The 26596-nt window shown below is 37.3% G+C and overlaps 1 protein-coding gene across 1 annotated transcript in view; it reads left to right on the plus strand.

Moving 5' to 3' along the window:
* CUNH8orf34 (chromosome unknown C8orf34 homolog) overlaps nt 1-26596 on the plus strand; it is a 118573-nt gene that overhangs the window by 69806 nt on the left and 22171 nt on the right. Inside the window, 3 exon segments of the mRNA XM_036264227.1 lie at nt 6052-6183; nt 11985-12113; nt 18817-18845. Coding sequence (XP_036120120.1) covers nt 6052-6183; nt 11985-12113; nt 18817-18845 — 290 coding nt within the window.

Here is a 26596-nt window from a genome sequence, read left to right on the forward strand (position 1 = left end):
AACTTTCCTGGAATGATACCCTCACTTCTTCCATCCGCTTCATGCTCTAGTGATCCCTTGCACGGATTTTGGTCTTCTTGGTTGTATTCTCATGTGGATAGCTTCTTGAGACCATGTCTCAAAACCACACTAAAGTACATAGGGTTTAGCAGCGGTTCTCAACCTGTGGGTAGCGACCTCTTTGGGGGTCCAACGACCCTTTTACAGGGGTCACCTAAGACATAACAGTAGCAAAATTACAGTTATGAAGTAGCAACAAAAATAATTTTATGGTTGGCGGTCACCACAACATGAGGAACTGTATTAAACGGTTGCAACTTTAGGAAGGTTGAGAACCTCTGGTTTAGGGGATTCCTTGAGGAATGTAGACATCTCTGATGTCAGTTATCCATATGGAAGTTATCTGCATCATGTAGGAAACTAAGATATGAGCTTATGGTGTACAAAGGAGGGAACTCTTGATTTTTCCTGGCCTCATTTTCTTGGGTTTAGGCTCTGAGTAGATTGGGTATATAGGCATGGACTCTGGTTTGTAGGTACAAAGAAGGCACTCATCATGTTAAGGCAGACCAGTTGAACATCTGTGATCCCAGTGAAGCTCATATGAGCCTATACTTATAAATTATAGTATCTAAAGAGGCAGTAGTGTATTAAACTCTGCAGCTTTAATCAGCATATGTTTAGTATCTCACAGTTTCCATGGGTCATAAATCTGTATGGCCTAAGTAGATATTTTGTTTAATCTCAGAAGCCTGAAAATCAAGATATTGGCTGGGCTACATTCACATCTGGAGTGTGGAATAAGACAGAATAACCGTCTTGCAAACACATTCAGGTTATTGGCAGGATTAATTTCCTTGTAGCTGTATGACTGGGGTCCCTGTTTCTTGCTGGATTTCAATCCAGAGTTGCTCTCAACTAACTCCTTGATGCAACCTGCAGTTCTTTGCCACATGCCTCTCTCACTTTAGGGCAGCTAACTTCTTTAAAAGCAGCAAGGGAATTTCTCTCATTCAAGTTTAATAAGACGGAGTCCTATGTAACATAACATAATCATACCATTGGAATCCTATCATTGCCATATTCTATTGGTTTGAAGTAGTCAAAGATCCTATCTACATTCAAGGGGAGGGAATTACATAAGATATAACATTAGGGATCAGAGATCCTGGGGATCACCTTAGAATTCTGACTGGCACAAGTGCTTAATGACACATTGCTTAGAGAGGGTGAAGGAGGGGTAGATATTATTATAGCTCCCAGTTTACTAAGAGGACTAAGTTTATGAATGACAATAAGTCTTGTTCCCGCTGATGACTTTGAACTTCTTGTGGGCATATTAGTAGATAATTCCATCTGGCAGATATGAGTCTAAAACTTTTGGGATGGGTCAAGGCAGGAGTCATAGATGAGGCATTCATATCACACACAAAATCATTAAAACCATGGGAGTAAAAGAATGGAAGAAGTTGTGGTTATGTTAATAGATTGAATAAGAGGTGGACTGGGAGAAGGCCAGTGTGAGGTCATTTCTGATACCTAAAATTCTGTCTGTTGATTGAGAAGTGAGGTTGTTCAGTGAGGACAAAAGGGTTGGCGACTGGATAGGGAACACTGCAGTGAGTGATGCCAATTGTGAAAAATCATCAAGGGAAAGGAAAAAGAATGGTAAAAGGAGAATAAAAAAAGACTATAGGGAGTTCTGTGTCCTATTTTAAGTTGAAGATATAATGAATTCATCATGGAAACCATTAGTAAGATTATGATTTTTCAGTGCCCAGAAGTACTGGGAGGGGAGCAGAGAAAAGAGTTGGAGGGACTGACCGAGAATTGTGGTTGTGCCACTGTGAAGGTGGAGGGTGGAAGGAGAGTTTTGCAAACGAGTTGAAGACCTTTGTGTGAAAATTGTGTAAGGCACTGAAGCATGTGGCCTGGTGTGAGAGGGAAGTGAGCAAGGACAGGAAAAGGGCTAGACGTGAAAAGCAAAGCAGAGCTGAGGACGTTTAGGAGGCCAGCGCGTGTAGGGGCAGTGAAATGTGAGAGGCACAGGACGGCAGGCTGTGCTATGTGAGCCTTTTGAGGTGGAATGATTCCAGATAAAGAGAAGTCCTGTGGGTGGCCTTCGTTTGGGACTGTCTTAAGGATCAGGGAGGGGAAGCTTTTTAAAGCTGAGGATGACAAAGAAATCTAAGGCTTAATGATTAAGATGTCACCAGGGTTTCATCCAAGTTGTTGAAAGGTCAAGGGAGACTGTGCCAATATTGAGAGTAGGGCTTCGAGCATAATCAGCGGCAGAACGATGGCAGTAATGAAGAGTGTTGAGTGGTGGACACAGGCAGCATTAACCGCAAGGCAGTAGGGACTTCCAGCTTAACACTGATGGACCAGGGAGACCCAGCCTGTGGTGAGTCCCACGTGGAGCAATGAACACCCTCCACGCCAGAAGCGGCGGAGCACGGGGTGCTCTCACGGGGGGAATGAGGTGTCTCTGAAGACGTGAGGGGATTGAGAACAGGAGAGTGTTTGTTTACCGTGAAATGTATGTTCCAGAAGGTGAAGTGGAAACATTTTGGAGGGCAGAGTATGACAAAAGGGAGAAGGGGAGCACAGAATAATTTTTGAGTATGAATAACTGTAGAAATTTTAGTTCAGATGACAGTCAATAAGGCCAGTTTAAACCTTGACTGCAATTTTGAATGGTTTCTTCTGGCATATATTCCAATTAGCTAGAAAAATATCTCAATGTTCAAAGTATATGGGTGTGATACTTTTTGAAAATAACTTAAAATGTCCTCCTATGGCCTTTAAGTATATCTAGCAACTTAGGACACAACATCTTTTCAAAAGTTTATAAATTAACATTGTCCAGGACAAACCTGAAAGCAGTCTTACTTTCATTCTTTTTTGGGTATTCTAATTATTCGTTGTAAACACTGATGGGAGTTGCTTTCTCTTTGTTTTTGATGCTCAGAAATTTACTGGGAATACATCTAAGTGTCTTTCTCTCTTTTTTAAACTTTTCCTTGTATTCACTGAATCCTTTCAATCGGCAAATGGAGGTCTTAAGCCTAGAACAGTTTCCTGTTTATGTGCTTAGTTGTTTCTTCTATTATAATTGTTTTGATTTCTTTTTTTTTTTTAAATTTTTTATTTATTTTTTTGTTACAGATATTTTACCTTTTTTACCCCATTGGCACCCCCCTCCTCACCCCACCCCCACCCCGTCCCCGGCTTAGTTGTCTAAGTCCATTGATCATGCATACATGCATGTAAGTTCTGTGGTTTATCTCTTCCCACCTTCCCACCCCCTCTTCTGAGGGATGTCAGTCTGTGCCCTACTTCCATGTTTCTGGGTCTACCGTATTCCTCAGACTGTTATGTTCATTATATTCCGTATATAAGTGAGATCGTGTGGTATTTGTCTTTTTCTGCTTGGCTTATTTCACTTAGGATAATACTTTCCAGGTCCCTCCGTGTCATCTCAAAGGATAAGAGATCTTTCTTTCTTACCACTGCATAGTACTCCATTGTGTATATGTACCACAGCTTTTTTATCCATTCGTCTACTGATGGACACTTGGGCTGTTTCCAGATCTTAGCTATTGTAAATAGTGCTGCTATGAACATGAGGGTACATATATTCTTCCTGATTGGTGTTTCAGGTTTCTAAGGGTATATTCCTAGAAGTGGGATCACTGGGTCAAATGGAAGTTCAATTTTTAATTTTTTGAGGTAACACCATATTGTTTTCCACAGTGGTTGCACCAGTCTGCATTCCCACCAGCAGTGATTTCTTTTTAAGGGAAATCAAGTGTGTGCAAATACTGTTGTCACTTCCTCTCATTTCACTTTACGGGGTATTTGCCTTTCGTTATAGACTAACTTCTAGGGAGATTTATCTGTGAATGTGTTCTCTGTGTCACTGATTCAATTTTCTCCAGTATCAGCTTTCTCTTTCTGGCTTTGAACACAAATTTAAACATTTGTACTGTATTTCTGCTTCCTATCAGTATTTCTGTGTCTGCAATAATATTTTTATTGTAGGTTAGTTAGCCTGTCTCCTCTCTCATTTCTTTTTGGTTCATAAAATACATTTTCTTTTATTTTTATTGACATTAGCCACATTCTAAAATTTGAACGTTTTCAATAATGAATCTTTTGTTAAAAAAATTATCAGTTTCCTTTGTATCTTGAATGTTATATTCTTGCTTTGTACATTGAATTATTTTCTTAAAATCATATATTTTTGTTTATTCAAATATAAATGAGGAGTGTTTATCTAACTTAAGGTTTGTCAATAAAGGTATAGATGGATTCCAATTTGTCCTCTCACCATAAAGCTTGGAATTTTTTGAATCCTTTTTAAAATTAGTAGAGAGACAAGTGAAATCATAGCTGCGAATAAAATTTCCAGTATCAGTTGAATCCCATGGGTCTCTGCTAAGATGATGAGTGAATTTCTGTCTCATACCTCTTCTCAAACAACTAAATAAGAGCAATATTATTACTAGATTATTTAAATTAATGTGATTTTTTTCCCTTGCCAGTAGTCAAGAATTTAAAAAGCCACAAAATCCAATGTATTTTTTTCTCTCCGATTTCTTTTAGCTTTTCTTTGTATCATGAGATGCAATATTATCCACAGTATTTGTTATTCCTTTACCCATATTGAATTAGAAAAAAATTTGTTGCTAGGATGGATGCAGGAAGAAAAATTCTGAGAGATTATGAATAAGGAGAGAACTCTGAGATAGGGGCAAGGAATGTGGATGTTTTGAAATCCTCCAGTATCTTTCTGATTTGTCTATCTTTTGTCTTAATCCTATCTATAGAAATACTTCCTGGGTTCTGACTAATATTTCAGTTTCTAGTGTTTTAGAATATTTATACCTCTTTTGGTATTTAATGGAATATTGGAGGTGGAAAACCTGGTCGACACCTAGTTCAGTACAGCTTGAACATGAGCATCAGAGGAGTCTCATGATGTCTACTTGGTATTTATAAATGAACGGCCAGAGAAAGATGTATGAGTCATTCATAAAGCTAGGATGATTTGAAAACTTGTAAATTTAAACAAGAAGACAGAAGGAAACCCTAAAGAATGCCACCTAGATGAAAGAGGAAGATAAGGAAGCAACAAATGAGACAGAAAAGGAGTACTCAGGTTAATGGGATGCAAAGTTAAGTCTGTCTAAAAAAGATGAAATGCTTGGTAAAGAAGCCAAGAGGGATGAACTCTGGAAAAGATTATTTAATTTGGGAATTGTTATGACATTGACCACCTTTGAACAGAAACTATAACTTTCAACAAAGTTGGTTGAATTAATCTTTCTTAAAGAGAGAAGTAGGCCTTGTCTGGTGTAGCTTAGTTGGTTGGCTGTCATCCCACGCACCAAGAGGTTACTGGTTTAATTCCCAGTCAGGGCACATACCAGGTTGTGGGCTCAATCCCCAGTAGAGGGCATGCAGGAGGCAGCCAGCGGATGTATCTCTCTCACATCACTGTTTCTGTCTCTCCCACCTCCCGCTCCCTTCCTCTTTCTCTAAAATATCATTAAAAACATATTTTTTGTTTTTAAAAAAGAGAAAAGTAGAAAACAATGTGAACCTATAGAAGAGATTTAGGTGAATGTCAGTTTTATGTGTCATTGTAAATAATGGATAAGCTAACATCAGTAAATTTTACTTAAATGTGTAGTGGCTTTTATTGTCAACGGAATACAATGCTTTCTTCTATGGCAACATTTAAATAATGTTATTTTAAGTAATGGTAATCCATGCCTTAAAAAACCTTGCAAATAATTCCAGTTTAAAATGATCTTATTCATGTTACTATACAAATTGAGTAATATCAAATTGATAACTGAAATTTACAGGGGAAATTAAGCAAGAAATGCTTTTGGATATTTGCAATATTTTTAATATAAAGTGACCTATAGGTTTTGCTGAGTATATCTAATGAACTCATGAATTTAGTTTTTTATGAATCTTGATATCACTTATTATTAGCATATATTTGTATATATATATTTTGTTTGTTTGTTTTAACAGAACATAAAGGAACAAGAAGGGATTTCAGAAGCTATGATAAGCCTTGGCAATTAAATGCAAAGAAGCCAAAAAAGTCAAAAAGTGACCTTGCTGTGTCTAATATTTCTCCACCATCACCAGAATCCAAATCATGTAAGGACGTTTGTCATTCAAAAATACTTAATGTGTGTCAGTCTATGTTATTAACAAAATGAAAAAAAAAAAGGTAAGAATTGAAGCCAAACTTTGTACCTGGCTATTAATTCTAATGAATTTTTAAATTTATTTCAGCGTTAACATTGAGCTCTATGTCTGGTAACTTTTTCATATTCTTTTAAATTTATCTTTTGTTGTTGACAGTATTACAGATGACCCCCACTTGCTCCCCGTAGCCCTCCACCCGACCCCTGCATGTGCGTGGATCAGACCTCCCTGAGTGCACTCTCTTAAGAATGGATATTGCCTGGATTGGTCCCTTTTCTCTCAGGACCAGTTGCAGCAATGTGTTATGTTCAAGGGGACACCCACCCCACGTTTAATAAAGTACATAAAAGCAAACTAAATATTTTAGAGGAGTGAAGGAGATTTGTTTTCAAAACATTTAACAACATTTTATGAAGTCCTTCACCTATTATTTCCCCGAAGTCCTACTTATTATTGGTTACTGATGCCCTTATATTTATTTCTCTCTTCACCCTCTTTCTGTCTGTCTGTCTCACTCTTTCCCTCCCTCCTTCATTCCCTTCTTTCTTATTGCCCCTCCCCCACCACCACCAGTGATAAATCCATAACCCCAGAGGCTTACTAATTTTCAAGGGGTCAGTACTGGATCCCATCAGCTTGAGGGAAGAAAGCTAAAGGCTGCTCATTCTGCAGCGCCAGTGCTCTGTTCAAGATGCTGCCAAGTCACAGAATGTTGCTGGTGGTCTGACAGCTGATGATACCTCTGTCTGTCCATGTCAGCTCTGGTTCCACCCAACTGTTAGCTTTTTAGAGCAAAATTAACGAGTAAGTGTATGAACGATTTGAACACTATCTTAATAAATATTCCATATGGCTTTGAAAATTATATGTATATTTTGGGTTTCTTTATTGTATCTGTCTTATCTCCTTCTAGTTCTATAAACTTTTCTTTCCATGTCATTGGGAACTCTGTCACTGGGTCCTCTTTATCTCTAGTAATACTAGTAATACCCTTCATCTTGAATTCTATATAGCCATTAAGGTTTCTTTATGTTTAGTATTTTAAACTATTTGTATCTGTATGTTTAAAATGTGTCTTGTAAATAACCTATACCTTTTTTAAATCTAGCTTGAAAATCTTTGCTTTATAATTGAGATGTTTAGTACATTTACATTTGTAATTATTGACATTTTTGTTCTTAAACCTACCATTTTGTATTTGATGTTTACTTGACATTTAGGATATACTCAGTGAAGTTAAAATATATATAATTTTCAATGCCAGATGGACTATTCATCACGATGACCATATGCCATATCATAAGGAATTATTGAAGTTATATGAAATATGTTTGCTGCCAAAATTATATTAAATTAAAATTAAGTTATAACAAACCTGAAAACTTCCCTGAAAACATTTCAAAGTTAATATATTTTCAAATAATCTGTGAACCAAGAAGAACATCACAGAGGAAATTGCACAATATTTTGAGAAACAAAATAGAAATTTTAGGATGAAGCTAATTCCTTGACAGACAGAAACGACTAAATCTGATTCAAGAAGAAATGAAAATATTGAAATGTCCTATGTCGATTAAAAATAAATAAAATTACCCTCAAACAGTTTCCCACAAAGAGAATTTCATGCCAAGATAGCTTCACAGGAGAATTCAAACACTTAAAGAAAACATAATACCAGAAGGAGAAGAGTATATGTTCCAACTCATTTTATGGGGCCCGCATAGCCCTGTTGTTAAAACAAATGTAAAGGACATTACAGAAGAGAAAACTAGACTCTAATCTCCTTCAAAATCATAGACATAAGAAATTATTATTAACTATTAGCAGTTTTATTGGTAAAATCATTTGGAGGAAATAGTACATTTACTTTTAATCCATAGATAGAAACTTTTGGTGGAGGTCGCAGTGAGTCAGAATTTGATTAGTATAATAAAAAATTGTTCAAAATTAGCCCTGCTCAATATATAACAGGCTGGTGTATGAAGTAGCAAGCTCCTAGGGACCAATGGGAGATGCCATTGGCAGGGTACTGTGGATGGACCCCTGCACTGGGGGTGAACTTTGCCTCATTTAGGTCACAGACTCGTCATCTCTCAGATTCTGCACCGAATATGGGTCATATTATGTTATTGATGCTGTTCTGCTGTTTTTCATTTCTCCCAAGAGTATTTTTTTAAAGTGTGTTTAAATTGTAGTTGTCAGTTTTAAGATTCATTTATAACTAAGTAAGGTTTTTAATCCATCAACCTTTAGAAATGTTCTCATCTGGAGTCTGTGTCCTTCCATTATTTATCAAAACTTCTTCTGAAATCACCTGGTGTGGTTGATTAGCCCATGATCATCCTGTGGCCTTGGTTGTCCTAGATTTGGTTTCCTTGATAAATTGGGATATATATATAAAATCATTACAAGCTGCAAAATATTTAAAACATTTTTCTTTAGTTCCTCTGGAAAGTTGCTGAGGCAAGTCCTTGAGTGTTGTATCAGTTCTCCGTTGCTTCATATATCCTCCCTAAAACTCAAAGGCTTGAAAAAACAGCAACTTTTAATTTCTCATGATTTGGTGGATTGACTGGGCCATTCTCCGCATTCAGCTGGTAGGTCTGCAAGAGCTGGGATGGTTTGGCATCTGGCCATGTCTGGTGGTTATTCAGGAATATTAATTGGGACTGATTTAAAAAAAAATTATTCTCTTATTTTTTAAAGTAAAAGAGAGAGAGAGCTTTTGATAGCATATGGTAATTTCCAGGAAAATTAGATAATGCAATGATGCAGATTAGAAGCAATTGCTCAGTGAAAATTAACAAAAGTGACAATCTTTTGAAGGATATGGTACAAATATAGTTTTATCTGCTTTCTTTTCTGAGTTTCTCTCCCCTATATCAGGGCTGGATGCCCTGGAGAATGACCTGTGGGATAACAGCAGTATGCTGGGAAGTCTTTTCTAGAACCATCTATCTCAGTCACTCTGTCCCCTCCACTGTTTGAACACCAGTGTGCTGATGTTAGCTGACGTTACTATTCTAGAGTCCATTAAACAAAGAAACACAGAGGAAGTGACTGTGTTCTATTTATTTATTTAAATTATAGAAGTAATATTTGCTTATTTTGACAATTAAAAAAATACAAACATGTAGAAAGATAGTCTTTCTTCCTTCAGTTTACTCTAATTCTATTTCCTCAGAAATAGTTTGTATTTTTTTACATCTTTTGAAAAGAGTTGCATTTTTACATCATTTTCTTTGTATAAACTAACACAAAATATATGTGAGTTGATTTCCTTTATAAAAACTGGCTTTAACCTGTAAACGTAAGTAAATTTGATTTATTATTTTGAAATGCATTATGGGCATATCTCCATGCTAATAAACATAGATCTAAGTTACTTTGTTTAATAAGTATATAATGTGTCATAGTGTGAATGTGCCTTAATTTATTTATTCCCCTATTGAAGGACATTAAATTATTTCAAAGTTTTCCCACCACAAACTGCTGAAATAAAAAAATAATATCTTGCACTTACTGATAAAATAAACAATCTTATAATTTATACATAAGTATAGGTGTTTTTATTCATTATAATTTATCAGATATGAAATTGCTGGGTCATAGGGTCAGTGTGTATATATATATATTCATATATATGTATATATATATGCACACACACACACACATACATATATATATATATTTTTAATCTTCACCTGAGGATATGTTTTTATTAATTTTTAGAGAAAGAGAAACATTGATGTGAGAGAGAAACATCAATCAGTTGCCTAGGTATGTGCCCTGCCCAGGAATCAAACCTGCAACCTTTTTTTGTACTGGGCAATGTTCCAACTGAGCCACCCTGCCAGAGCAGTGTATTTTTTATTATAATAGATAATGCCAGATTATTTTTTAAATAGGTGGCAAAAAAATATTTCAACAGTCTGTTTTTCTTATAGCTTTACCATATAAATATTTAAAATTTTGTTTTATTTTTATCAAAACAAAAATATGTATGGTTTAAAAAGTAATGTATTAGTTACTACAAGGCAACTGTTCTTCTTTCTCTCTGTTCTGCTTCTAATGTGGAACAACTTTTAACTTTTTTAGATGTTGCTTTTGGTACATAAGTCTAGATATCTAAACATAAAGATACTTACGTGGTTCTCTTTTAGGTTTTAAATTTAAGGCATCATCTCTTGACCTCCTTCTAAGATTCTGTGCTTTATACCCAGGCCCATCTCAGCATCCTACTACAGTCATACAGATATTTCAAATGTTGGTTAAATATATCCTCTTCATTATTAGTAACACTACATTAATTAGTCTTTTCACAGTACAGACATAAGATGTCCAACTATTAGTTTGTTATGAGTTGACTATTAATTAGAATGAATAATTGACTAGTTTTTCTGTTTGTTTTCCATGTACCATCACTAATGCTTCACCAAATCCTGCATTAAAGTATTAAATACTCTCAATATGATCAAATACATCAAGTGATCCTAAACTTTGTCTTATTTTATTTTATATTTTATACTTTATTTCATTTGAAAAATGTTAGATCCCTCTCTCCTCTAGCCCTCTGTCCTCTTGCTCTAGTCTTGGCTCCTTGATTCTAACTGCTTTCTCAGATGTCTCCCAAGATTGTTCTTCACTGTCATCCTGGGGATCCCTTCTCCTTTATCTTATGGAGGATCACCTATTCTCTCAGTCCCAAGTCTTTCCATTTTTCATTTTGGTGGAGCACCTCCACTAGAAACTTTCTAGAGAAATAAAACTGCTTGCAAGATAAATTTTGAGTCCTTACAAGTATCTTCATTGATCCTTTAGTTGGGTATAAAATTATAAGTTGGAATTAATCTTCAGTTGAAATTTTGAAGGAATTTCTCCTGTGTCTTCTAGGGAGAAGTGTTACTATTGAGGAATATGATGACAATTTGATTTCTATTTTTGTCTCTGAAAGCTTTAAGATCTTTTCTTTATTGTTACTGTTGTAAAATTTAGTGATACTATCTATACCTTGAACTATACTGGACATTTAGTGAATTCTTCTAATATGAAAAACAAAGTTTTGTGTCCTTATTTTGTCATTGGTTCTCCTTGATAAATGCTTTAATGCTTAACTAGTATATTCTGAAATGCCCACGTTTGGGGGACATCTTTCTCTTCAGGGACTAGGTTTCAGTATTCTCTAGCTTCAGTATTCTCATCAATCCATTCTGCATCTTATAATAAACTATGATGCTATTTATTGCTTAATAATGTCTTATCTCCTTATTTAACCAATTCTTTGACCAAAAATATTCCTTTACTGTAACATAATGTTAGTGGTAATTTGGAATTTGGAGGGAAATTAAGGTAAATACAGTCTCCTCTGTTTTATTAGAAGGGAGCAAGAATGTCTTCGAAATATTACTAATTGCTGATAAAGAAGTTAGTGATTATTTTAAGTAGCTAAAACGTAGGCAAAATCTACTTGTATGTTTTTCTTAAGTTATATAAATTATTAGTTTTAAATCAGTACCTAAATTTTCTTTTTTCTATAAACACCATCACATTTCCCTTTTCTTGTTCATTTAAAACATTTCTTAAAACTCAGCTTTATAACTTTACCACTGTTTGCTCCCAAGAAAACCATTTTCAAGTGAAAATTTTTATTCTATACATTGATCTTGATACAATCTTTCACATAATGATGAATAGTTAAGTTTTACCACTATGTAGCATGCTTATGAAGTAATCATTTTTTTTAAACGTAGTGCCAAGGTCAGTAGATCATCCTAAGTGGAACTGGCGAACTAAACCAGAAAACTGTGATTTTGATGAATTGAACCACATCCTTCAAGAGAGCCAGAAGCTGGGAAAAGCCCTTGAGAAGCTCTCTCGAAGTAAGTTCAGTTACTTAACGATAATTGAAATTCCTAACCAGTATTATAGTAAAAACGTTCATTAATATTGCTGGTAATCTATTTCCAACATCTTCATTAAAATTATGTGAAAAGTTGAGGATTTCTAAGGACATGATATTAGAACTGAGGATCGATCTCGCATATCACACAGATTCATGGGAAGACTGGTTATAGAGAGTAGGAGAAGATATACCTCCCCTCCCCCCATGGTTATTTGACTCCCTCTCTCTACAATGTCTCTGTTAACCAAGGTCAGGTGTACACCTAATGGTATCTCATTCTCTCTTCTCTTTTGCAGCCCTTAATTTTGTGTCATCTTAATACACATACATATTGCTTCCATGAGTTTTTAATGTCTCTACATTTCTTAAAAATAGTAACTGGGACAGATTCTTCTTAGAATCCTTTCAGAGCCTTGCACAGTGCCTTATACTGAACTTTTGGTAAAAGCAATGATTCTGTAACCCAAGTGCCTAGGTTAGAGGTTTTGCTCTGCCACCTATGATTTACTTTTGGAGCAAACAATGATAAAGTGAGTTTTCAGTTTGTTACTATAGCATGCTCATGAAAAGAACCTAATCCTTATAATAGTATGTTAACATAAGCATTTCACATACTATAGGATAAGGTATAAATCTTGATGAGATGCCATAGAAACTTTTGTTTATATCAATTAGCCTATGGTAAATTGGTTTTATTATATGTCATTTTGCCTAAAGTTGCAGAACCTATCGGTGACGTTAGATGAAGACTAACTGTATTTCCCATTCAGACTCTATATACTTTTGAAACAAAATACTTAAAACATATCTCCACTTGGATAGCTCACTGCTGTGCTAAATTACTATATTAGAGTAGATCATACCTCCCTATTCAAATGTGACCATTCTTATACGTGCTCTATCTCAGATGGTGGCACCATCACTTACCAATCCACTGAAACTGGAGCCCTTCTGAACGCCTCTCTCCCCCTTAACTGTTCAAGACTAATTCTTACCACATCCTGCTCATTTTCCCTCTAAGATATGTGTTGGGTATGATTCTCTTCTCTGGCTCTAATAGTACCTCCTAGTTCACACTTGCAGTGACACTGACAAGATAATTGATTTCTCTATTTAACATGTTCCATTTCATTCCTTCCCCATGTCAGGAAAAACAGGGGTAATTCCTGCCCTTACTGAGTTTGTATCTGGCTAGATGGCCATAGCCTTATGTTAGGGGAGTCTCATGGCCAAAATCCTGTGGCTTCGTACAATACAAGTGCTTTCTCACTCATGGAATAGCTTGTGGAGTTAGCCAGTGGTGCAGACTACTTCCATCTGTCATTCTGTCATCTTCAGCACATGACTCCCAGGGTCCTGCCAAAGCAGAAGGAGGGATTAGAGGATCATGGGAGAGGTTGCTAATGCCTGGAGGTGGAAGCATAAAGCCTTATGGCTGCCCACACTCCACAGCTAAGAGTAAGGAGGCCGAGAAATACAGACTGGCTCATGTGCCCAGGAGAAATATTGAAATGATTTGAGGAACAAATAATCATCTCGCCACACTCTTGTTCTGCCAGTCAGGCCTCGCTGCCATCAGTGTGACGGATCTAAAGTGAAAACCTGACACTCACTCATCACAAATGTTCAGTGGCTTCCTAAAACCTCTTAGAAGGTGCTTCATGGCCTGGCCCCTCGTCATGTCTCTGGTATCACCTCTCATGCTTATCAGGCTGTCTGTGTACCAGCAACACAGGTGTTGTCCACCTTCACTGATGTTCTTCTTTTCGTGCATTTGCTTACACTGACCACGTGCCCTGAAACCTCCCCTCCGCGTCCCTCAACTGCTTCCACTTCCCCCAAGCAAAGTCCTCCTGCGCTCACCTCAGCTCAGGACTTTCCTCCACGCTGATTTCCGTGTTGTTGTCCTCCTCTGGACTGAATTTGGAGCCTGTCTTTTGGTGCTTCTATGCTTTTCTCTCGACAAACGTATCTGCTATGATCTAATTTTCACTTATCCCCTCTGGACTTGGACCTTCATGCACGCAGGGCCCTCTGAGCCTGGACTCCCCAGCCCAAGGTGCAGTGATTAGTGCACAATGTAGTCAAGATTCTGTTTCTTCCTGACCCCTCACCTCTGAGACCCCATCTTTATTCTCTCTTCACTGCTTCTGCTTCTCTTAAGTGTGGGACCTCGGATCTCAGAGTACATGTGTTTTGATGTTTATAGATTTAATATCTTTGGCTTTTATGGGGGCTTATCTATTGAAGGGATTATGCTTAACAATAAATAGGTAAATAAGTAGGTAAATAAATAAACTAACTAAAAGCTAAAGAGCATGGTCCTCTATTATATGACATTGGTCCACATGACCCTTTGCTCAGTGAGATGTGCTCCCAGGGTTGCCAGGCTTCTGGTACTTTCTGAGCCCAATGTTTTGTTTTGGGTACTTGTGGCAGATTTCGTTGAAATAAGGTGATGACCGGATGAGAATCTTCAGTCCACCCAGATATCGGTCTGCAGATCAGGGTTCACATGAAAACACTGGCTGGGGCTTTACCAGAGAAAAATGTCTAGTTCTTGGGAGAATAGTGGACAGATCTTTGTGCTCCATGACTGACAATAGCAACCTGCACTCAGCCACAAAAAATATACCTGACTTTCTTTGTCGGTCAAAAACATACTCAGAAAGTCTTATCTGACAAACAGCCTGAGAAGTTAGAGCAGCGACTTTCAACCTTTTTCATCTCATGGAACACATAAACTAATCACTAAAATTTTATTATATTTTTTGCCGATCTGACAAATAAGTAGGTATAATTTTCATTCAATCACACTGGACGGTTATTGTTGTGCTGGCTGTTGTTATTTTTTATTTGTTGTAGAGTTGACAGTCTGAGGGAGAAGAGGTCAGTGCCCCGACTGAATAGCAGGCAGTGCATGTTTTTGAATTTCTTGCGGCTCACTGGTTGAGAATCGCTGAGTTAGAAAATAACACCCTATGAGTGAAAATCGAAGCAGATAATGTGGCAATTATTTGTTCATTTATCCTGACATTCATTTATCTATTCTCCAGACGTTTTTTGTGGGAGTACAGAGATGATTAATACATGCACCCAGACCCCAATTTACCTTTCATTGGGGATATATTTGTGAAAGGCCTTGTGAAGGGTGCCTTAGGAAAGTTGTGGGGGCATAGAAGAGCCCCCAAAAGGGGACTTAGGAACAACCTGATGGGGGATATACCAGAATAGAGTCTAGAAGGATGAAAGGTAAAGCTAAGGAGACAGGAGAGTGAGACGTGTCACGGAGAGGGCTGTTCCTGGCAGAGAGACAAGCGTGTGTAAGAAGGCGTTTCCAAGAAAAGAAAATCTGTATTGTTGATACATAAAGGGTGAAGCTTCAATGAAGATGGAAGTCTTGGTAGCGGGGGCAAGGGGACTTCTCTGCTGCAAGGACTTGTAGCCCCGTGCGCTGCTCTGATTGGACAGCATTTCCTTAAAGGTCTCAGTGCGGTTCAGGAAGACAGGTGTTCCTGCCCCGGGTTCCACAGTCGAATCCGGGCCTTTCTCCCTTACAACCGAGCACAGCAACCCACTCACTGCATTTTCTCTTCCACATTTCCTGCTCCCGAGTTCCTGCATACTTTAGAAATACTATCTTAAAGTAGGGTGGCTTCTAAGAGTTAGTGAATAGCTGTGAATGTGTGCTAGGCGCCAGGAAGACTTCCGGCTGCTCATTGTAAACGGTTCCTGTTGGAGCTTCATGTGTCCTTGTGAAGCATTTTTTAAAAATTCTTTCAAATACCTTTAGTCCATTTAAGCTTTGATTAAAACTGAAATAACAAAGAGTGAAAAATACTCTAGGTAACTTGACATTGATAATAGGGAGCAGAAAGAACTATGTATGATAGAATAGAGTTAGTTAAATAATTTATTAGGCAAAATTATCAAAATATGTAAATGTTTAAAAAATATAACGAGTATCTGAACAAAATATATCTGCCCGAACACTTGAAACCAAAACAAGAGGCATCATTTCTTCCCCAGGGCAACTTTCCCATTTATCTAGTTTGAGTTTTATTCTCGGACCCGAGTTAGTGTATCTTCATGGCAGCCTTTCTGTTCATCTCCACTTTTCACTGGTAACGTTTCTGGGCTCTGCGCAACGGCTTTTGATAGTTGCTAAAGCTGAGGGTGAAGGTCAGGGGGCAGGGGATCCAAGGAGCCGGCTCATGAGTGACAGGCAAGTTCTGTGAGACACAGATTTTGACTATTCAAAGGCCTTTTGACTTACTCGTTCTTGGCTACAGTCTAGGTAGGTGCAGTGTTATTGCTATCTTTATGAATAATGGATTTATAAACTGAGGTGTAAAAAAAAAGTTAAAGATCAACTGATAGCTTTCTAAAAATTTAATGATAAAACTCTTTTTGAGGGGCCAGGGGTATTAATGTGCAAAGTTAAAAAATAATCAAGAGTGTCTCAGACAATGAAATCATGGGTTATATAACTCAAGGTTTCTAAGTATCATGACTTTGAATGAAAAAGATAATTTCGTTTTATGTATCTACTCTATTCCTCTTTTAAAGTAGATTAAATCTTTTAAATACTTATTTTTAAACAACAAATTCAGTTTGAAGCTTGAATTCATATTAGAAAGAAACATTTTTGTTGTATTAAATGTAAATATAAACATGCAGAATATATATTTGTTTTTTTTCTGAACTGGAATAACTATTTTAAATATATTATAGACTGTGACATAAATGATTTGGTGTTCTGTGAAATTTCCTACATTATCTTGAAATCTGAGTTATTCCAAGTGACCATTTATACTTTTATATATATTTAAAACCCAAATATCCATAAATGTGTACTTATGTTAGGCCCTTATAAATGTCTATAATTGTTCCGAAGGCTTTGGGATGTCTGGTCTTATATGGTTCTCCACTGCAAACCCATCAGGATTCTCCAGCACATACACTCAGGACAGGCACTGGTCACCTGCAATGCTACTTCTTCCTGAAGCCCTTTCTCCCTGAATTGTGTGAAGGAGCTAATTAAGACAGCAAGTCCTTGAATAAGTGTTAAGCTTAGTTCACTGAATCTTCCCATAGTGGTAGCTAGACTTTTTTTTTTTAGTGTAGTAATACATAAAATGCTTAGTTACCAATAATTTTTATCCCCAAAAAATAATTTTATGGAATATTGCTATAACGAATGAGTCTCTGGTACATCTGTGTTTTCAGTTGTACCTACAAGGGGAAGAATGGTGCCGTCTCCTGAGATGTAGAAGGGCGATACCTTTGTGCTTCGTACATTATTGACGTATCAGGTTAGTGCTGAGGGAGAGGACCTAGGAGCCTGTGCAGCCCCCACAGACATGCTGTGCCCCGGCAGGAGGAGTGTCTTCACTCAGGCACATTTACTGAGACTGTGTTCAGGATGCTTCAGCAGCCCAGCTCATTCCATCTTGTACCTGATAGTCTGCTGAACGTTAGCGTCAATCCTGTTCCTATTTTCTCTTTGTTCACTTGGACTTCAGACTTTAGACTTGACCTTGTCTCTTTGCCCACCCCCTACTGGGGTTCGAAACCGTATTTCCTCGTCCTATGCCCCAGTCCTATGCCCCAGACCCGAGGGCTGGCCACACCAGCTCCAGTGCCTGGCCTCGGGGCCCATGCTCAGCTCTAAGCACAGCATCATTCCTAAAAGGGGGAGCGACATGAAGGGAAGGTGATGTCTTTAGCCTGACATGTCGAGGTTGAAATGCCAGTAGGAATTCAGCAGCTAGCTCAGGAAGAACGTCTATGCTAGAGATAAAGATTTGTTCGTCATCATCACCATACGGAGAAATAAAATGTCAGTGGCATGGGTTGGATAACCAAGAGAAGTGTCTGTCAACTGACTAGAACGACAGCTCAGCAAAGACCCCTGGGCATTTCAGGAAAGGACTCCCTTCCTCCAAAGAACAGGATTCCTGTGAAGGAGACAAAGCAGAAGAATAGAAAGGGGGTGGGGCAGCATTTCAAGAGAGGGAGCTTAACTGCATTTATCATTACAGGCAGATAAATTAAGGAGTAAACTTTTTACATTGCTGACTTCAATTGGAGGAATGGTGAAGGCAGAAATCAGACACATGTACAGCGAGGAACGTGTGGAACGTGAGAGGGGAGTTGTGAGGAAGCATCATTTAGCCATTGGCTTAAGAAGCTGTGGGACAAATTCCTGGAGCTCTCTAGTCTGGGTCCTCATCTGTAAACAAAGGGAATTAAAATAAAGGATCCCAACCACCACTCTGCCTTAATCCTTATCACTCTAAGAGTCTAAATCAATTCATAAGCAGGAACAAAACTGTAATGGGCTAAGTTGTACTTGATTGTCCTTATAACAGAAAGATCCCATCCCTGTAATTATCTGTGCACATCAGCTCTGCGTCGAACGACCAGTTTGGTACTTGTTTTGTTTTTGTTGACTCGTTTGCATTGTGCCAGCAGCTCATGCAGTCAGAGTTGATTGAATTCCTCATTTGTTTTCATGAGTAGAAAGGAGGTACCGCATTATTTTGAGGCATCAATAAAAAGAAAAAATTGAATGGAAAATACACGAGTTTTACACATAGAGCTTCACCTTTGTTTTTAACATTGAGTTGTTAAAGATCACTTCTAAAACATTTTTATAAATCTCTTTTGAATCGCAGGTATTGCAATTTCAGATGAACTCGATAAGGTAAGTTGAACTATACATCTAACAAAAAGAACATATAGAATTTAGGTTTTAATCCTCTGTCTAAATGGAAAAGTTTCTGAAACATAAGATATTCAAATATAATTAGTTTGGTGCTGATATTTTAAAACTTTCAGTTATAGACGTAGATTTTTGAATGAAAGTTATTAAATGAAGTATATAATATCACCTATTCTTTTGAGTTAAGGGTTTTGGATTTGGTCAGAGAAAACTGAATCACTATAAACATGAACAAACATATTAAAAATAAAAACTAATGATATGTATTATATAAACTATTTGGATTCTACTTGTATTTATGATGATGATGGTATGAAAGACAGTTGTTCTTTTCCATAGCTACTCTTTGTAAATCTTACTTGGTATTTTTAAAAAAATAATTTTAAGATGCCAAGATAATATGCTAATGCCTTGCCCTGGTGATAGCTGTGATGGTGGTGAGTGGGGACGGGATTCGGGTCATGCTTTAGCAGGAGCATCTACAGACTTGCTCTGGATTAGATCTGGGAACAGCAGAAGAGAGCAGTCAGTGATGGTTCCCACTTTGGGGGAGAGAAACGAAGTGAACCATGGTGCCATTTACCAAAATTAGAAAAATGGGGGAGGGACCAAATTTGGCAGGCTGGGACAGCATCAAGAGTTATTTTTTGGATTACTCTGAACTGTTTGTTAATCATGTTTAAAGGCGTTGTTGCTCATAAGAAAAATCTGATTTAGTGTTATACATTTAGAAAATAGAAGTTTTTCTGGTCTTAGGGCCCCTTTACAATCTTAAAAATTATAGAGGACCCCCCAAACGCTTCAGTTTATATAGATTATATCTATTAATATTTACCATGTTAGAAATTAAAACTAATATACAGTTTGCATGTATTTATCTAAAAAATAGCAGTGACAAAACCATTACATTAACAAAAGTACTTTTATTTTAAAAAATACTTTATTTTCCAAAATAAGCTATTTGTGAGAAAGTTATATTTTTTACTGTTTAAAAAATCTCTTTAGCCTTGACCGGTTTGGCTTACCTGTTAGAGCATTGGCTTGCGGACTGAAGGGTCTCAGGTTCAATTCCCGGTCAAGGGCACATACCTGGGTTGCAGGTTAAATTCCTGGCCCTTGTCTGGGTCGTGTGGGAAGCAACTAGTTGATGTGTCTCTCCCACATCGATATTTCTCTCTCTCTCTCTCCCCCTCCCTCCCTTCTACTCTACCAAAGAATTAATGGAAGAATATTCTCAAGTGAAGATTAACAAAAAAAATCTCCTTAATGCCTGGCTTAATTGAAAACTGCTGAATTTTCATATCTACTTCTGCGCTCAATCTGTTGTGATATGTTGTTTTGGCTGAAACAAAATCTGACATGAGATATGTAGTTGGGAAAGGGTGAAGCATCTAGACATAGCCGTCAGTATTTGGTGAATATAGATACAAGAAAATGTCTTGGATTTGACTCGGTGGCAGATAGAAAGAAAATAGTAGAAAGTATTGTAACAACATAGAATCATACAATCATGGCATTTTAATGTAATACTTATATTATTGTTATAAAAACAATAGTTAGCATTTTTATATTCCAAATAAGAATTTACCTTATGAATTTTAATAAAAATATACATGATACACTAGATAAAATTTATTAATATATTCTTAAATATGAATTCCCTTTAAGAAACCATCTAAAATATTAAAATTATTTAAATCTCTGTCTGTATTAACTCCATGCAGAACTAGATCATGACAATGTTCAATAGCAAGTGCAACAGGTGGCGGACAGGGTGTCTGGCTTTATCCTGTTTTTCTGGTCCTCCTCTGTACGTCTGTTTTGTTTTTGCCAAAACTGATCTCCTTATACCATGACCTTCCTTCCGGTTTGCAGACATGTAATTATCCCCGCTCTTAAAGATATATCGTAGGTTCATTTTAAGTACAAAAATATAATCATCACCATTTCTAGGTTCATTTGCTCCTCCCATTATATCCCGCACAGCCCTGGGTGCCTGAGCCATGAAGTAGCTTGTGTGACTCTCCTTGTCCTTCCCTTTTTTCTGGACCCTGGCTTGCAGCTGGGTTAGTGTCTACACCATTTTTGGTGAGATAAGAGCAGAGTAATTGTTCTTCGAGCTGAACATAGACTTTGCCCTCACTGGATAACACAGTGGATGCCTGGAGACTCGGTTCCCTGTCCTCAGGACACATCCTACCCTTCACTTCTTCTCTCTTCCAAGTACTAGCAAGGCGTTTCCATTCCACCAAGTTACACACATTGCTGATTTTTATTTTCTTATTTAATATTCATATTTTTGAAGACTTTATAGAAAGAGTTGAAATTTATTACACGTTTATTATTTTTCATTTTTATTGAGGGAGACACCGATTGTCATACTAAATAAGCTATTATTGAAAAAAATAGTTATGTTAGTACAAAAAAATTGTTCCCACTCTCACACCTGATTTTCAAGAGTACCTGATAGCACACAAGAAATACAGACTTCCAGTCATAACCACCATCCTTTGCCTTGGGAACCAACCTTGGAGAGGGACAGCCTGCCCCATGGCGCCCTCTGGTGACCACAAAGCTCACAGTTTTGCATTTTCTTCAGTAAGTAAAGAATCTCAGGCAGGTACTAAAAAATCTGTCAAACAGAAAGATTTACAGTTTGTGTTGAGCGAACGCCTGTGTCTTTAATATAATAATAAAAATAAATACATATTCTTCATTTTAACCTTCCATTAAAAATTTGAGGAATTCACTAAAGATATCTTTTTCTTAACCTTTATAAAATACTGATGTTATTATCATTCTAGATTATGATTTCATTAAAATGACTTCTGTAACTTTTAAAAGAAGTCTCTGAATTCTTAAAAAGATAAGAATTAATAATTCTACTTAAAATGGAAAGATAAAATATAAACGAGACTGATACTACTTTTAAACCTTTTAAAACTTTTCTGTGAATTCTGTCAATTTCCTACTACTTTGCTCATACCAGTTTTCTGTTACTGCTGTAACAAATTAAAACAAGACAATTTATTATCTTATAGTTCTGTAGTTAGAAATTCTGCATGAGTTTTCCTGGGCTAAAACCAAGGTGTCATAGGGCTACATTCCTTCCTAGAGTTCTAGGGAAATCCACCCCCCCCCCCCTTTTTTTGACTTTTAGCATCTAGAGGCTGGTTCTTGGTGGCTGGCCCCTTTTCTATATCTTCAAAACCAGCAATGTCTCATCTCTAACTTCAGTCTGGGAAAAGCATTCCACTTTTATGGAACCATGTGATTAGGTTGGAGCCATTCAGCTTATCCAGATAATCTCCCCATTTTAACATATTTAGCTTTAATTATGCAAAGTTCTTTTTGTCATTAAATGTGTCATATTAACAGGTTTGGGGAATGGGATGTGGACATTTTTGGGAAGCCATTATTTTACCTACACAGCCATTATACAAGTTCAGGTGGTATTATCTTTCATATCTACATATAATGTTTCGACTTCTACAATTCTAATGCTTCCTTCAGAATGCCATATAATAGAGCTCGGCTGGTGCCTACCAGGGCAGAGCGACCCATCCTTCAGCTGTGAGTGTCAGGTGCTCATGGGCTTGGCTTACCCATCCCCTGAGGATTGCTTCAACCCAGTGGGAACCACCCTGCCCTGAGATGCCTGGGTTGGCCTCAGCCAGCAATGGAGAAAAGTATGACTCTGAGTTCACATCCCAGAGCTTTCTTAGGAGATCAGGCTGAGCGTAGACTTTAGCTCAACCTCATCTTTGCCTAACTTCTTGTCTTCTCCTGATTCCTTCATTCTCTTATAGGTTTTACTTAAGAGACCCCGCCCCCAATAAAATAGTTTCTCAGCCTCTGGTTCTAGGGAACCCTACTTAAGACACACTACTGGAAGAATCTTCCTGAAGCGGAATCTTGCAGAAAAATTTTCCATGACTCTCTGACACCTACCAAACTGAGTCCAAATTTCTCAACTAGAATTAGCAGCCTCCACTGAAATCTCTATGTTATGCTCTATTTCACTCTTGTTCTCTATGAGAGTCTCTGCCGTACTCAACAGGGGGCATGTGAGGCAGCCAGGTTCAGTACTTCTCGGTCACAATTTTATTTATTTTCACATTTTTGTTCATTGTCATTTCCCAACACCCCTCCACACACACACTTCTTCTATCTTTCAAGTCCCAGCCTCCCCTGGCCACTCTTGCAGAGTGATCTCACCTCCTATGAGCTCTCAGGAAACACAGCAACCACATCACAAAGGACACTCTTGTGTCATGATTGGGACTTTTGTTCCCTCTTTGAAGAAGAAGCCTGGTGTTCTGGAGAGATCCACAGCTATGCCCTGGATTGACTCTTGGCTCCTACCATTTATAATTATGTGACTTCAGAAAGTTATTTATAGATGCCGAGCTTTAGTTTCCTTCTTTGTGAAACATAATGGCCTTAGCAACTAATAAAAATAACATCAACTACTCTACCACTCAAAAATAAGTTTAGATTGCTAACATATTCAAAATATAAAGCAATTTTAAGAAATATTTGGGAAGATCAGTCAAAGGTTACAGAGCAGAGGGAAACTATGAACCTAATGTCCAAAACGCAGTTCGACATCAGTGTTTCAGTTGAGTGACCATTGAGTCTTTTGTTACTTAGTGTCATCATCACCCAGAGGATCCTGGCTAGCCAGTTGTTCACAGGAAAACTAGCTATTTCTGCTACTGAATCCTAAGAAAAATGTCTCCCATTTATCCTCAAGAAGTATATGCTGTATTATGTGTCAATAATATGCTCAAAAATATTCTTATATTTCTTTAAACCTAAGAACATAATAGAGTGAAAAGGCAACTTTTAAAATATGAGAAATATATCATAAGAGTTAATATCCATAATATGTAAAGAACCCCCAAGTCAACAACAAAACAAATAACCTGATTAAAAATGGGCAAAGGACTTGAATAGACATTTCTCCAAAGATGATATACAAGTGGCCAACAAGCAAGTGGAAAGATGCTCGACATCACTAATCATTAGAGACATGTAAATCAAAACTTGTGAGATGCCATCTCATACCCATCAGGATGATTACTATAAAAAACAAAAACAAAACAACAACAACAACAACAAAATAATAAGCGCCAGTGTGGATGTAGAGAAATTGCTTTGTGCACTGTTGGTGGGAATATAAAATGGTGCAGTTACTATGGAAAACAGTCTCGCAGTTCTTAAAAACATTAAAAATAAAATTAGAATGATGATCCAACAACCTTGCTTCTGGGTATATATCTAAAAGAACTGAAAGCAAAATCTCCAAGAGATACTTGCACACCCGTGTTCATTGGAGCATTATTCACAGTAGCCAAAAGGTGGAAGCAACCGCAGTGTACATTTATGGATGAATAAACTAAGTGCAGTATATACATACAATGCAATATTTTTCAGTCTTCCTTTTAAAAAGGGAAGGAAATCCTGTCACAGGCTACAACGTAGATGAACCTTGAGAACGACAGAAAGATATATACTGTACGATTCCACTTATATGAGGTGTCTAGTCAAGTTGATAGAGACAAAGTAAAATCGCACATTGCCAGGGGCTGAGGGGAGGGGGGAGTGGGAGTTCATGGGTATAGGGTTTCAGTTTTGCAAGACGAAAGAGGTCTTCTCAACACTGGTTTGCACAGAGATTGATTGCATAGCATTGTGAATGTGTTTAACATTACTGAACTAAATACTTAAAAATGGCTAAGATGATCAAGTTTAAGTTACATTTTTAACCTCAATTAAAATATATATATATATTCTTATAGTAAATGAGATTATTATTTTCATAGGAGTTCTTTGGATAATTTCTACCAACCCAGACAGATGTCATTCAGCAAAAGCAAAGCTTGGTTCGAATAGTTCCACAAGAAGTCTCAATAGTTAGGTATAGGACAGGGCTCTGTGCCGTTCTGGCTTAAGTAAAAGGTACATTTTACACTATTTAAGAGTTTATGGATGGTCAGCCTATCTTTTAAACAACTCAGCAGAGTTCGATGATTCAGAGAGGTTAATAAACTTACCAGAGGTCATGCAAATAGAAAGTAGAATTGGAACACAGCCCAGGCCACTTAACCCCAGTGCTTGCACTCCTAACAATACCACCATGTATATGATCTAGGTACTGCTATTCACCAGTGTAATAGGTGGAAAGACAGGAGCTTAGTTTCATTAGTTCTCCTTGTCCCATAGTGAGCAGAGGAACTAGACCTCAAACCCAGACCGTCTATACTCCAGAGTCCTTGCTCTCTACCTCCCCCGTGGATTATGCCAACTCGGTTCCTATTACACTGCCTGGTGCAGAGTAACCAGCCGGTTAATAATTGCTATTTTATTAGAAACTCTTTGTCCACAGTGCCAACCAAGCCTGCTCAGAGCCTTTGGTAAATGTTGAGTAAATGACTATCTAGAACTAAAACAGTTTTCTCTAATTCTACTGTTCTATAGTTGGTGGCCTTTTGCCACCGTCAAGGTATTTTCTGTGAGCTATATTATTTTATTAAGAGCTTTAATCTGTTCTAATACAATAGTAAGGAAGTTAGACATGTTCATGCTCACTGTTTCAGTGTGGAAGTTGAATGTATACGAGGCCATGGGAAAGGCTAACCGAGCAGGTAATGATAGATGCATTTATCAAGCATACAGTGTGACAGGTACATGCCAAGTGCTTTATGTATATTTCTCACTAACATTCACAACAGTCCTATGATAAAGCTCTTATTATCTCCATTTTACACCCAGGGCAGTTGAACCCCCAGAGTTTGGTAAGTTGTACATATTTACAGGTATAGATAATATACTGCAGAACTCAGATTTGAGTCCAAATTTAAACCCAGTTTCTTAAGGGCTGTGTTTAATCGCCTCACTGAAAAGCTAGGAATCTCAAAGATAACCTATATTATATTTTTGCAGACTGGCTGAGTGTGTAACATTTAAATTTGGTGCAGACATCACGTGCCAAGGATTTTCTAGGCACATGACGGCTGCCTCACCCAGTATACCAATGAAGGGCTGAAGTCTTAACTCCTTCAAAGTAAGGTGATTTTTTTCACGGATAACTTTGTTTTGCTCTTCACTTTCCATTTCTATTAATATCTTCCCAGGCAAACAATCTGGAGTTTTTTTGGGTCACTAGCTGGAGAATGGATTTCTTATCTCCAGTAGGACATACTGAAATCATTATGATCCTTTTGTCTTGCTTCTGTGTTCCATAATCTCTTTCTTGCCCACATGTGACTCACATGTGACCTACATGTGCATTACATGATATTTTTGGCAGTAGAGGAAAATCTATAAAACCACTTTTTATGCTATGTTGGTTATATGTTTGATTTATAACAGGTTCAGTTCCCATGTTAAGGGAGACAGCCAGTAAGTAAGACTGATTGTTGTCTGTGTTTTGTCTTAAAGACCTCTTTAAAAATGAAATTTGGAAAATGACAGTCAAGGAAAAATATTTGCAGTTTGCATCCGACAAAGCTCAATAACCCTCATTATAGAGCACTTCTAAAAATAGGACTAAAAGACCTATATTCCACTAAAATGAACATATGATCACATTGTTCACAGAAAAAAAAAAGAAAAGGAAAATATTTCTTAACTGTATAAAAAGATGCTCAGACTTGTTCAAAATAGAGGAAATGCAAATTAAACGCCACTGCTCACCTAGCAGATTTACAACAATCCCCAAGTTTGTT

This window comes from Molossus molossus, unplaced genomic scaffold, assembly GCF_014108415.1.
Source record: "Molossus molossus isolate mMolMol1 unplaced genomic scaffold, mMolMol1.p scaffold_m16_p_16, whole genome shotgun sequence".
Taxonomy (NCBI): domain Eukaryota; kingdom Metazoa; phylum Chordata; class Mammalia; order Chiroptera; family Molossidae; genus Molossus; species Molossus molossus.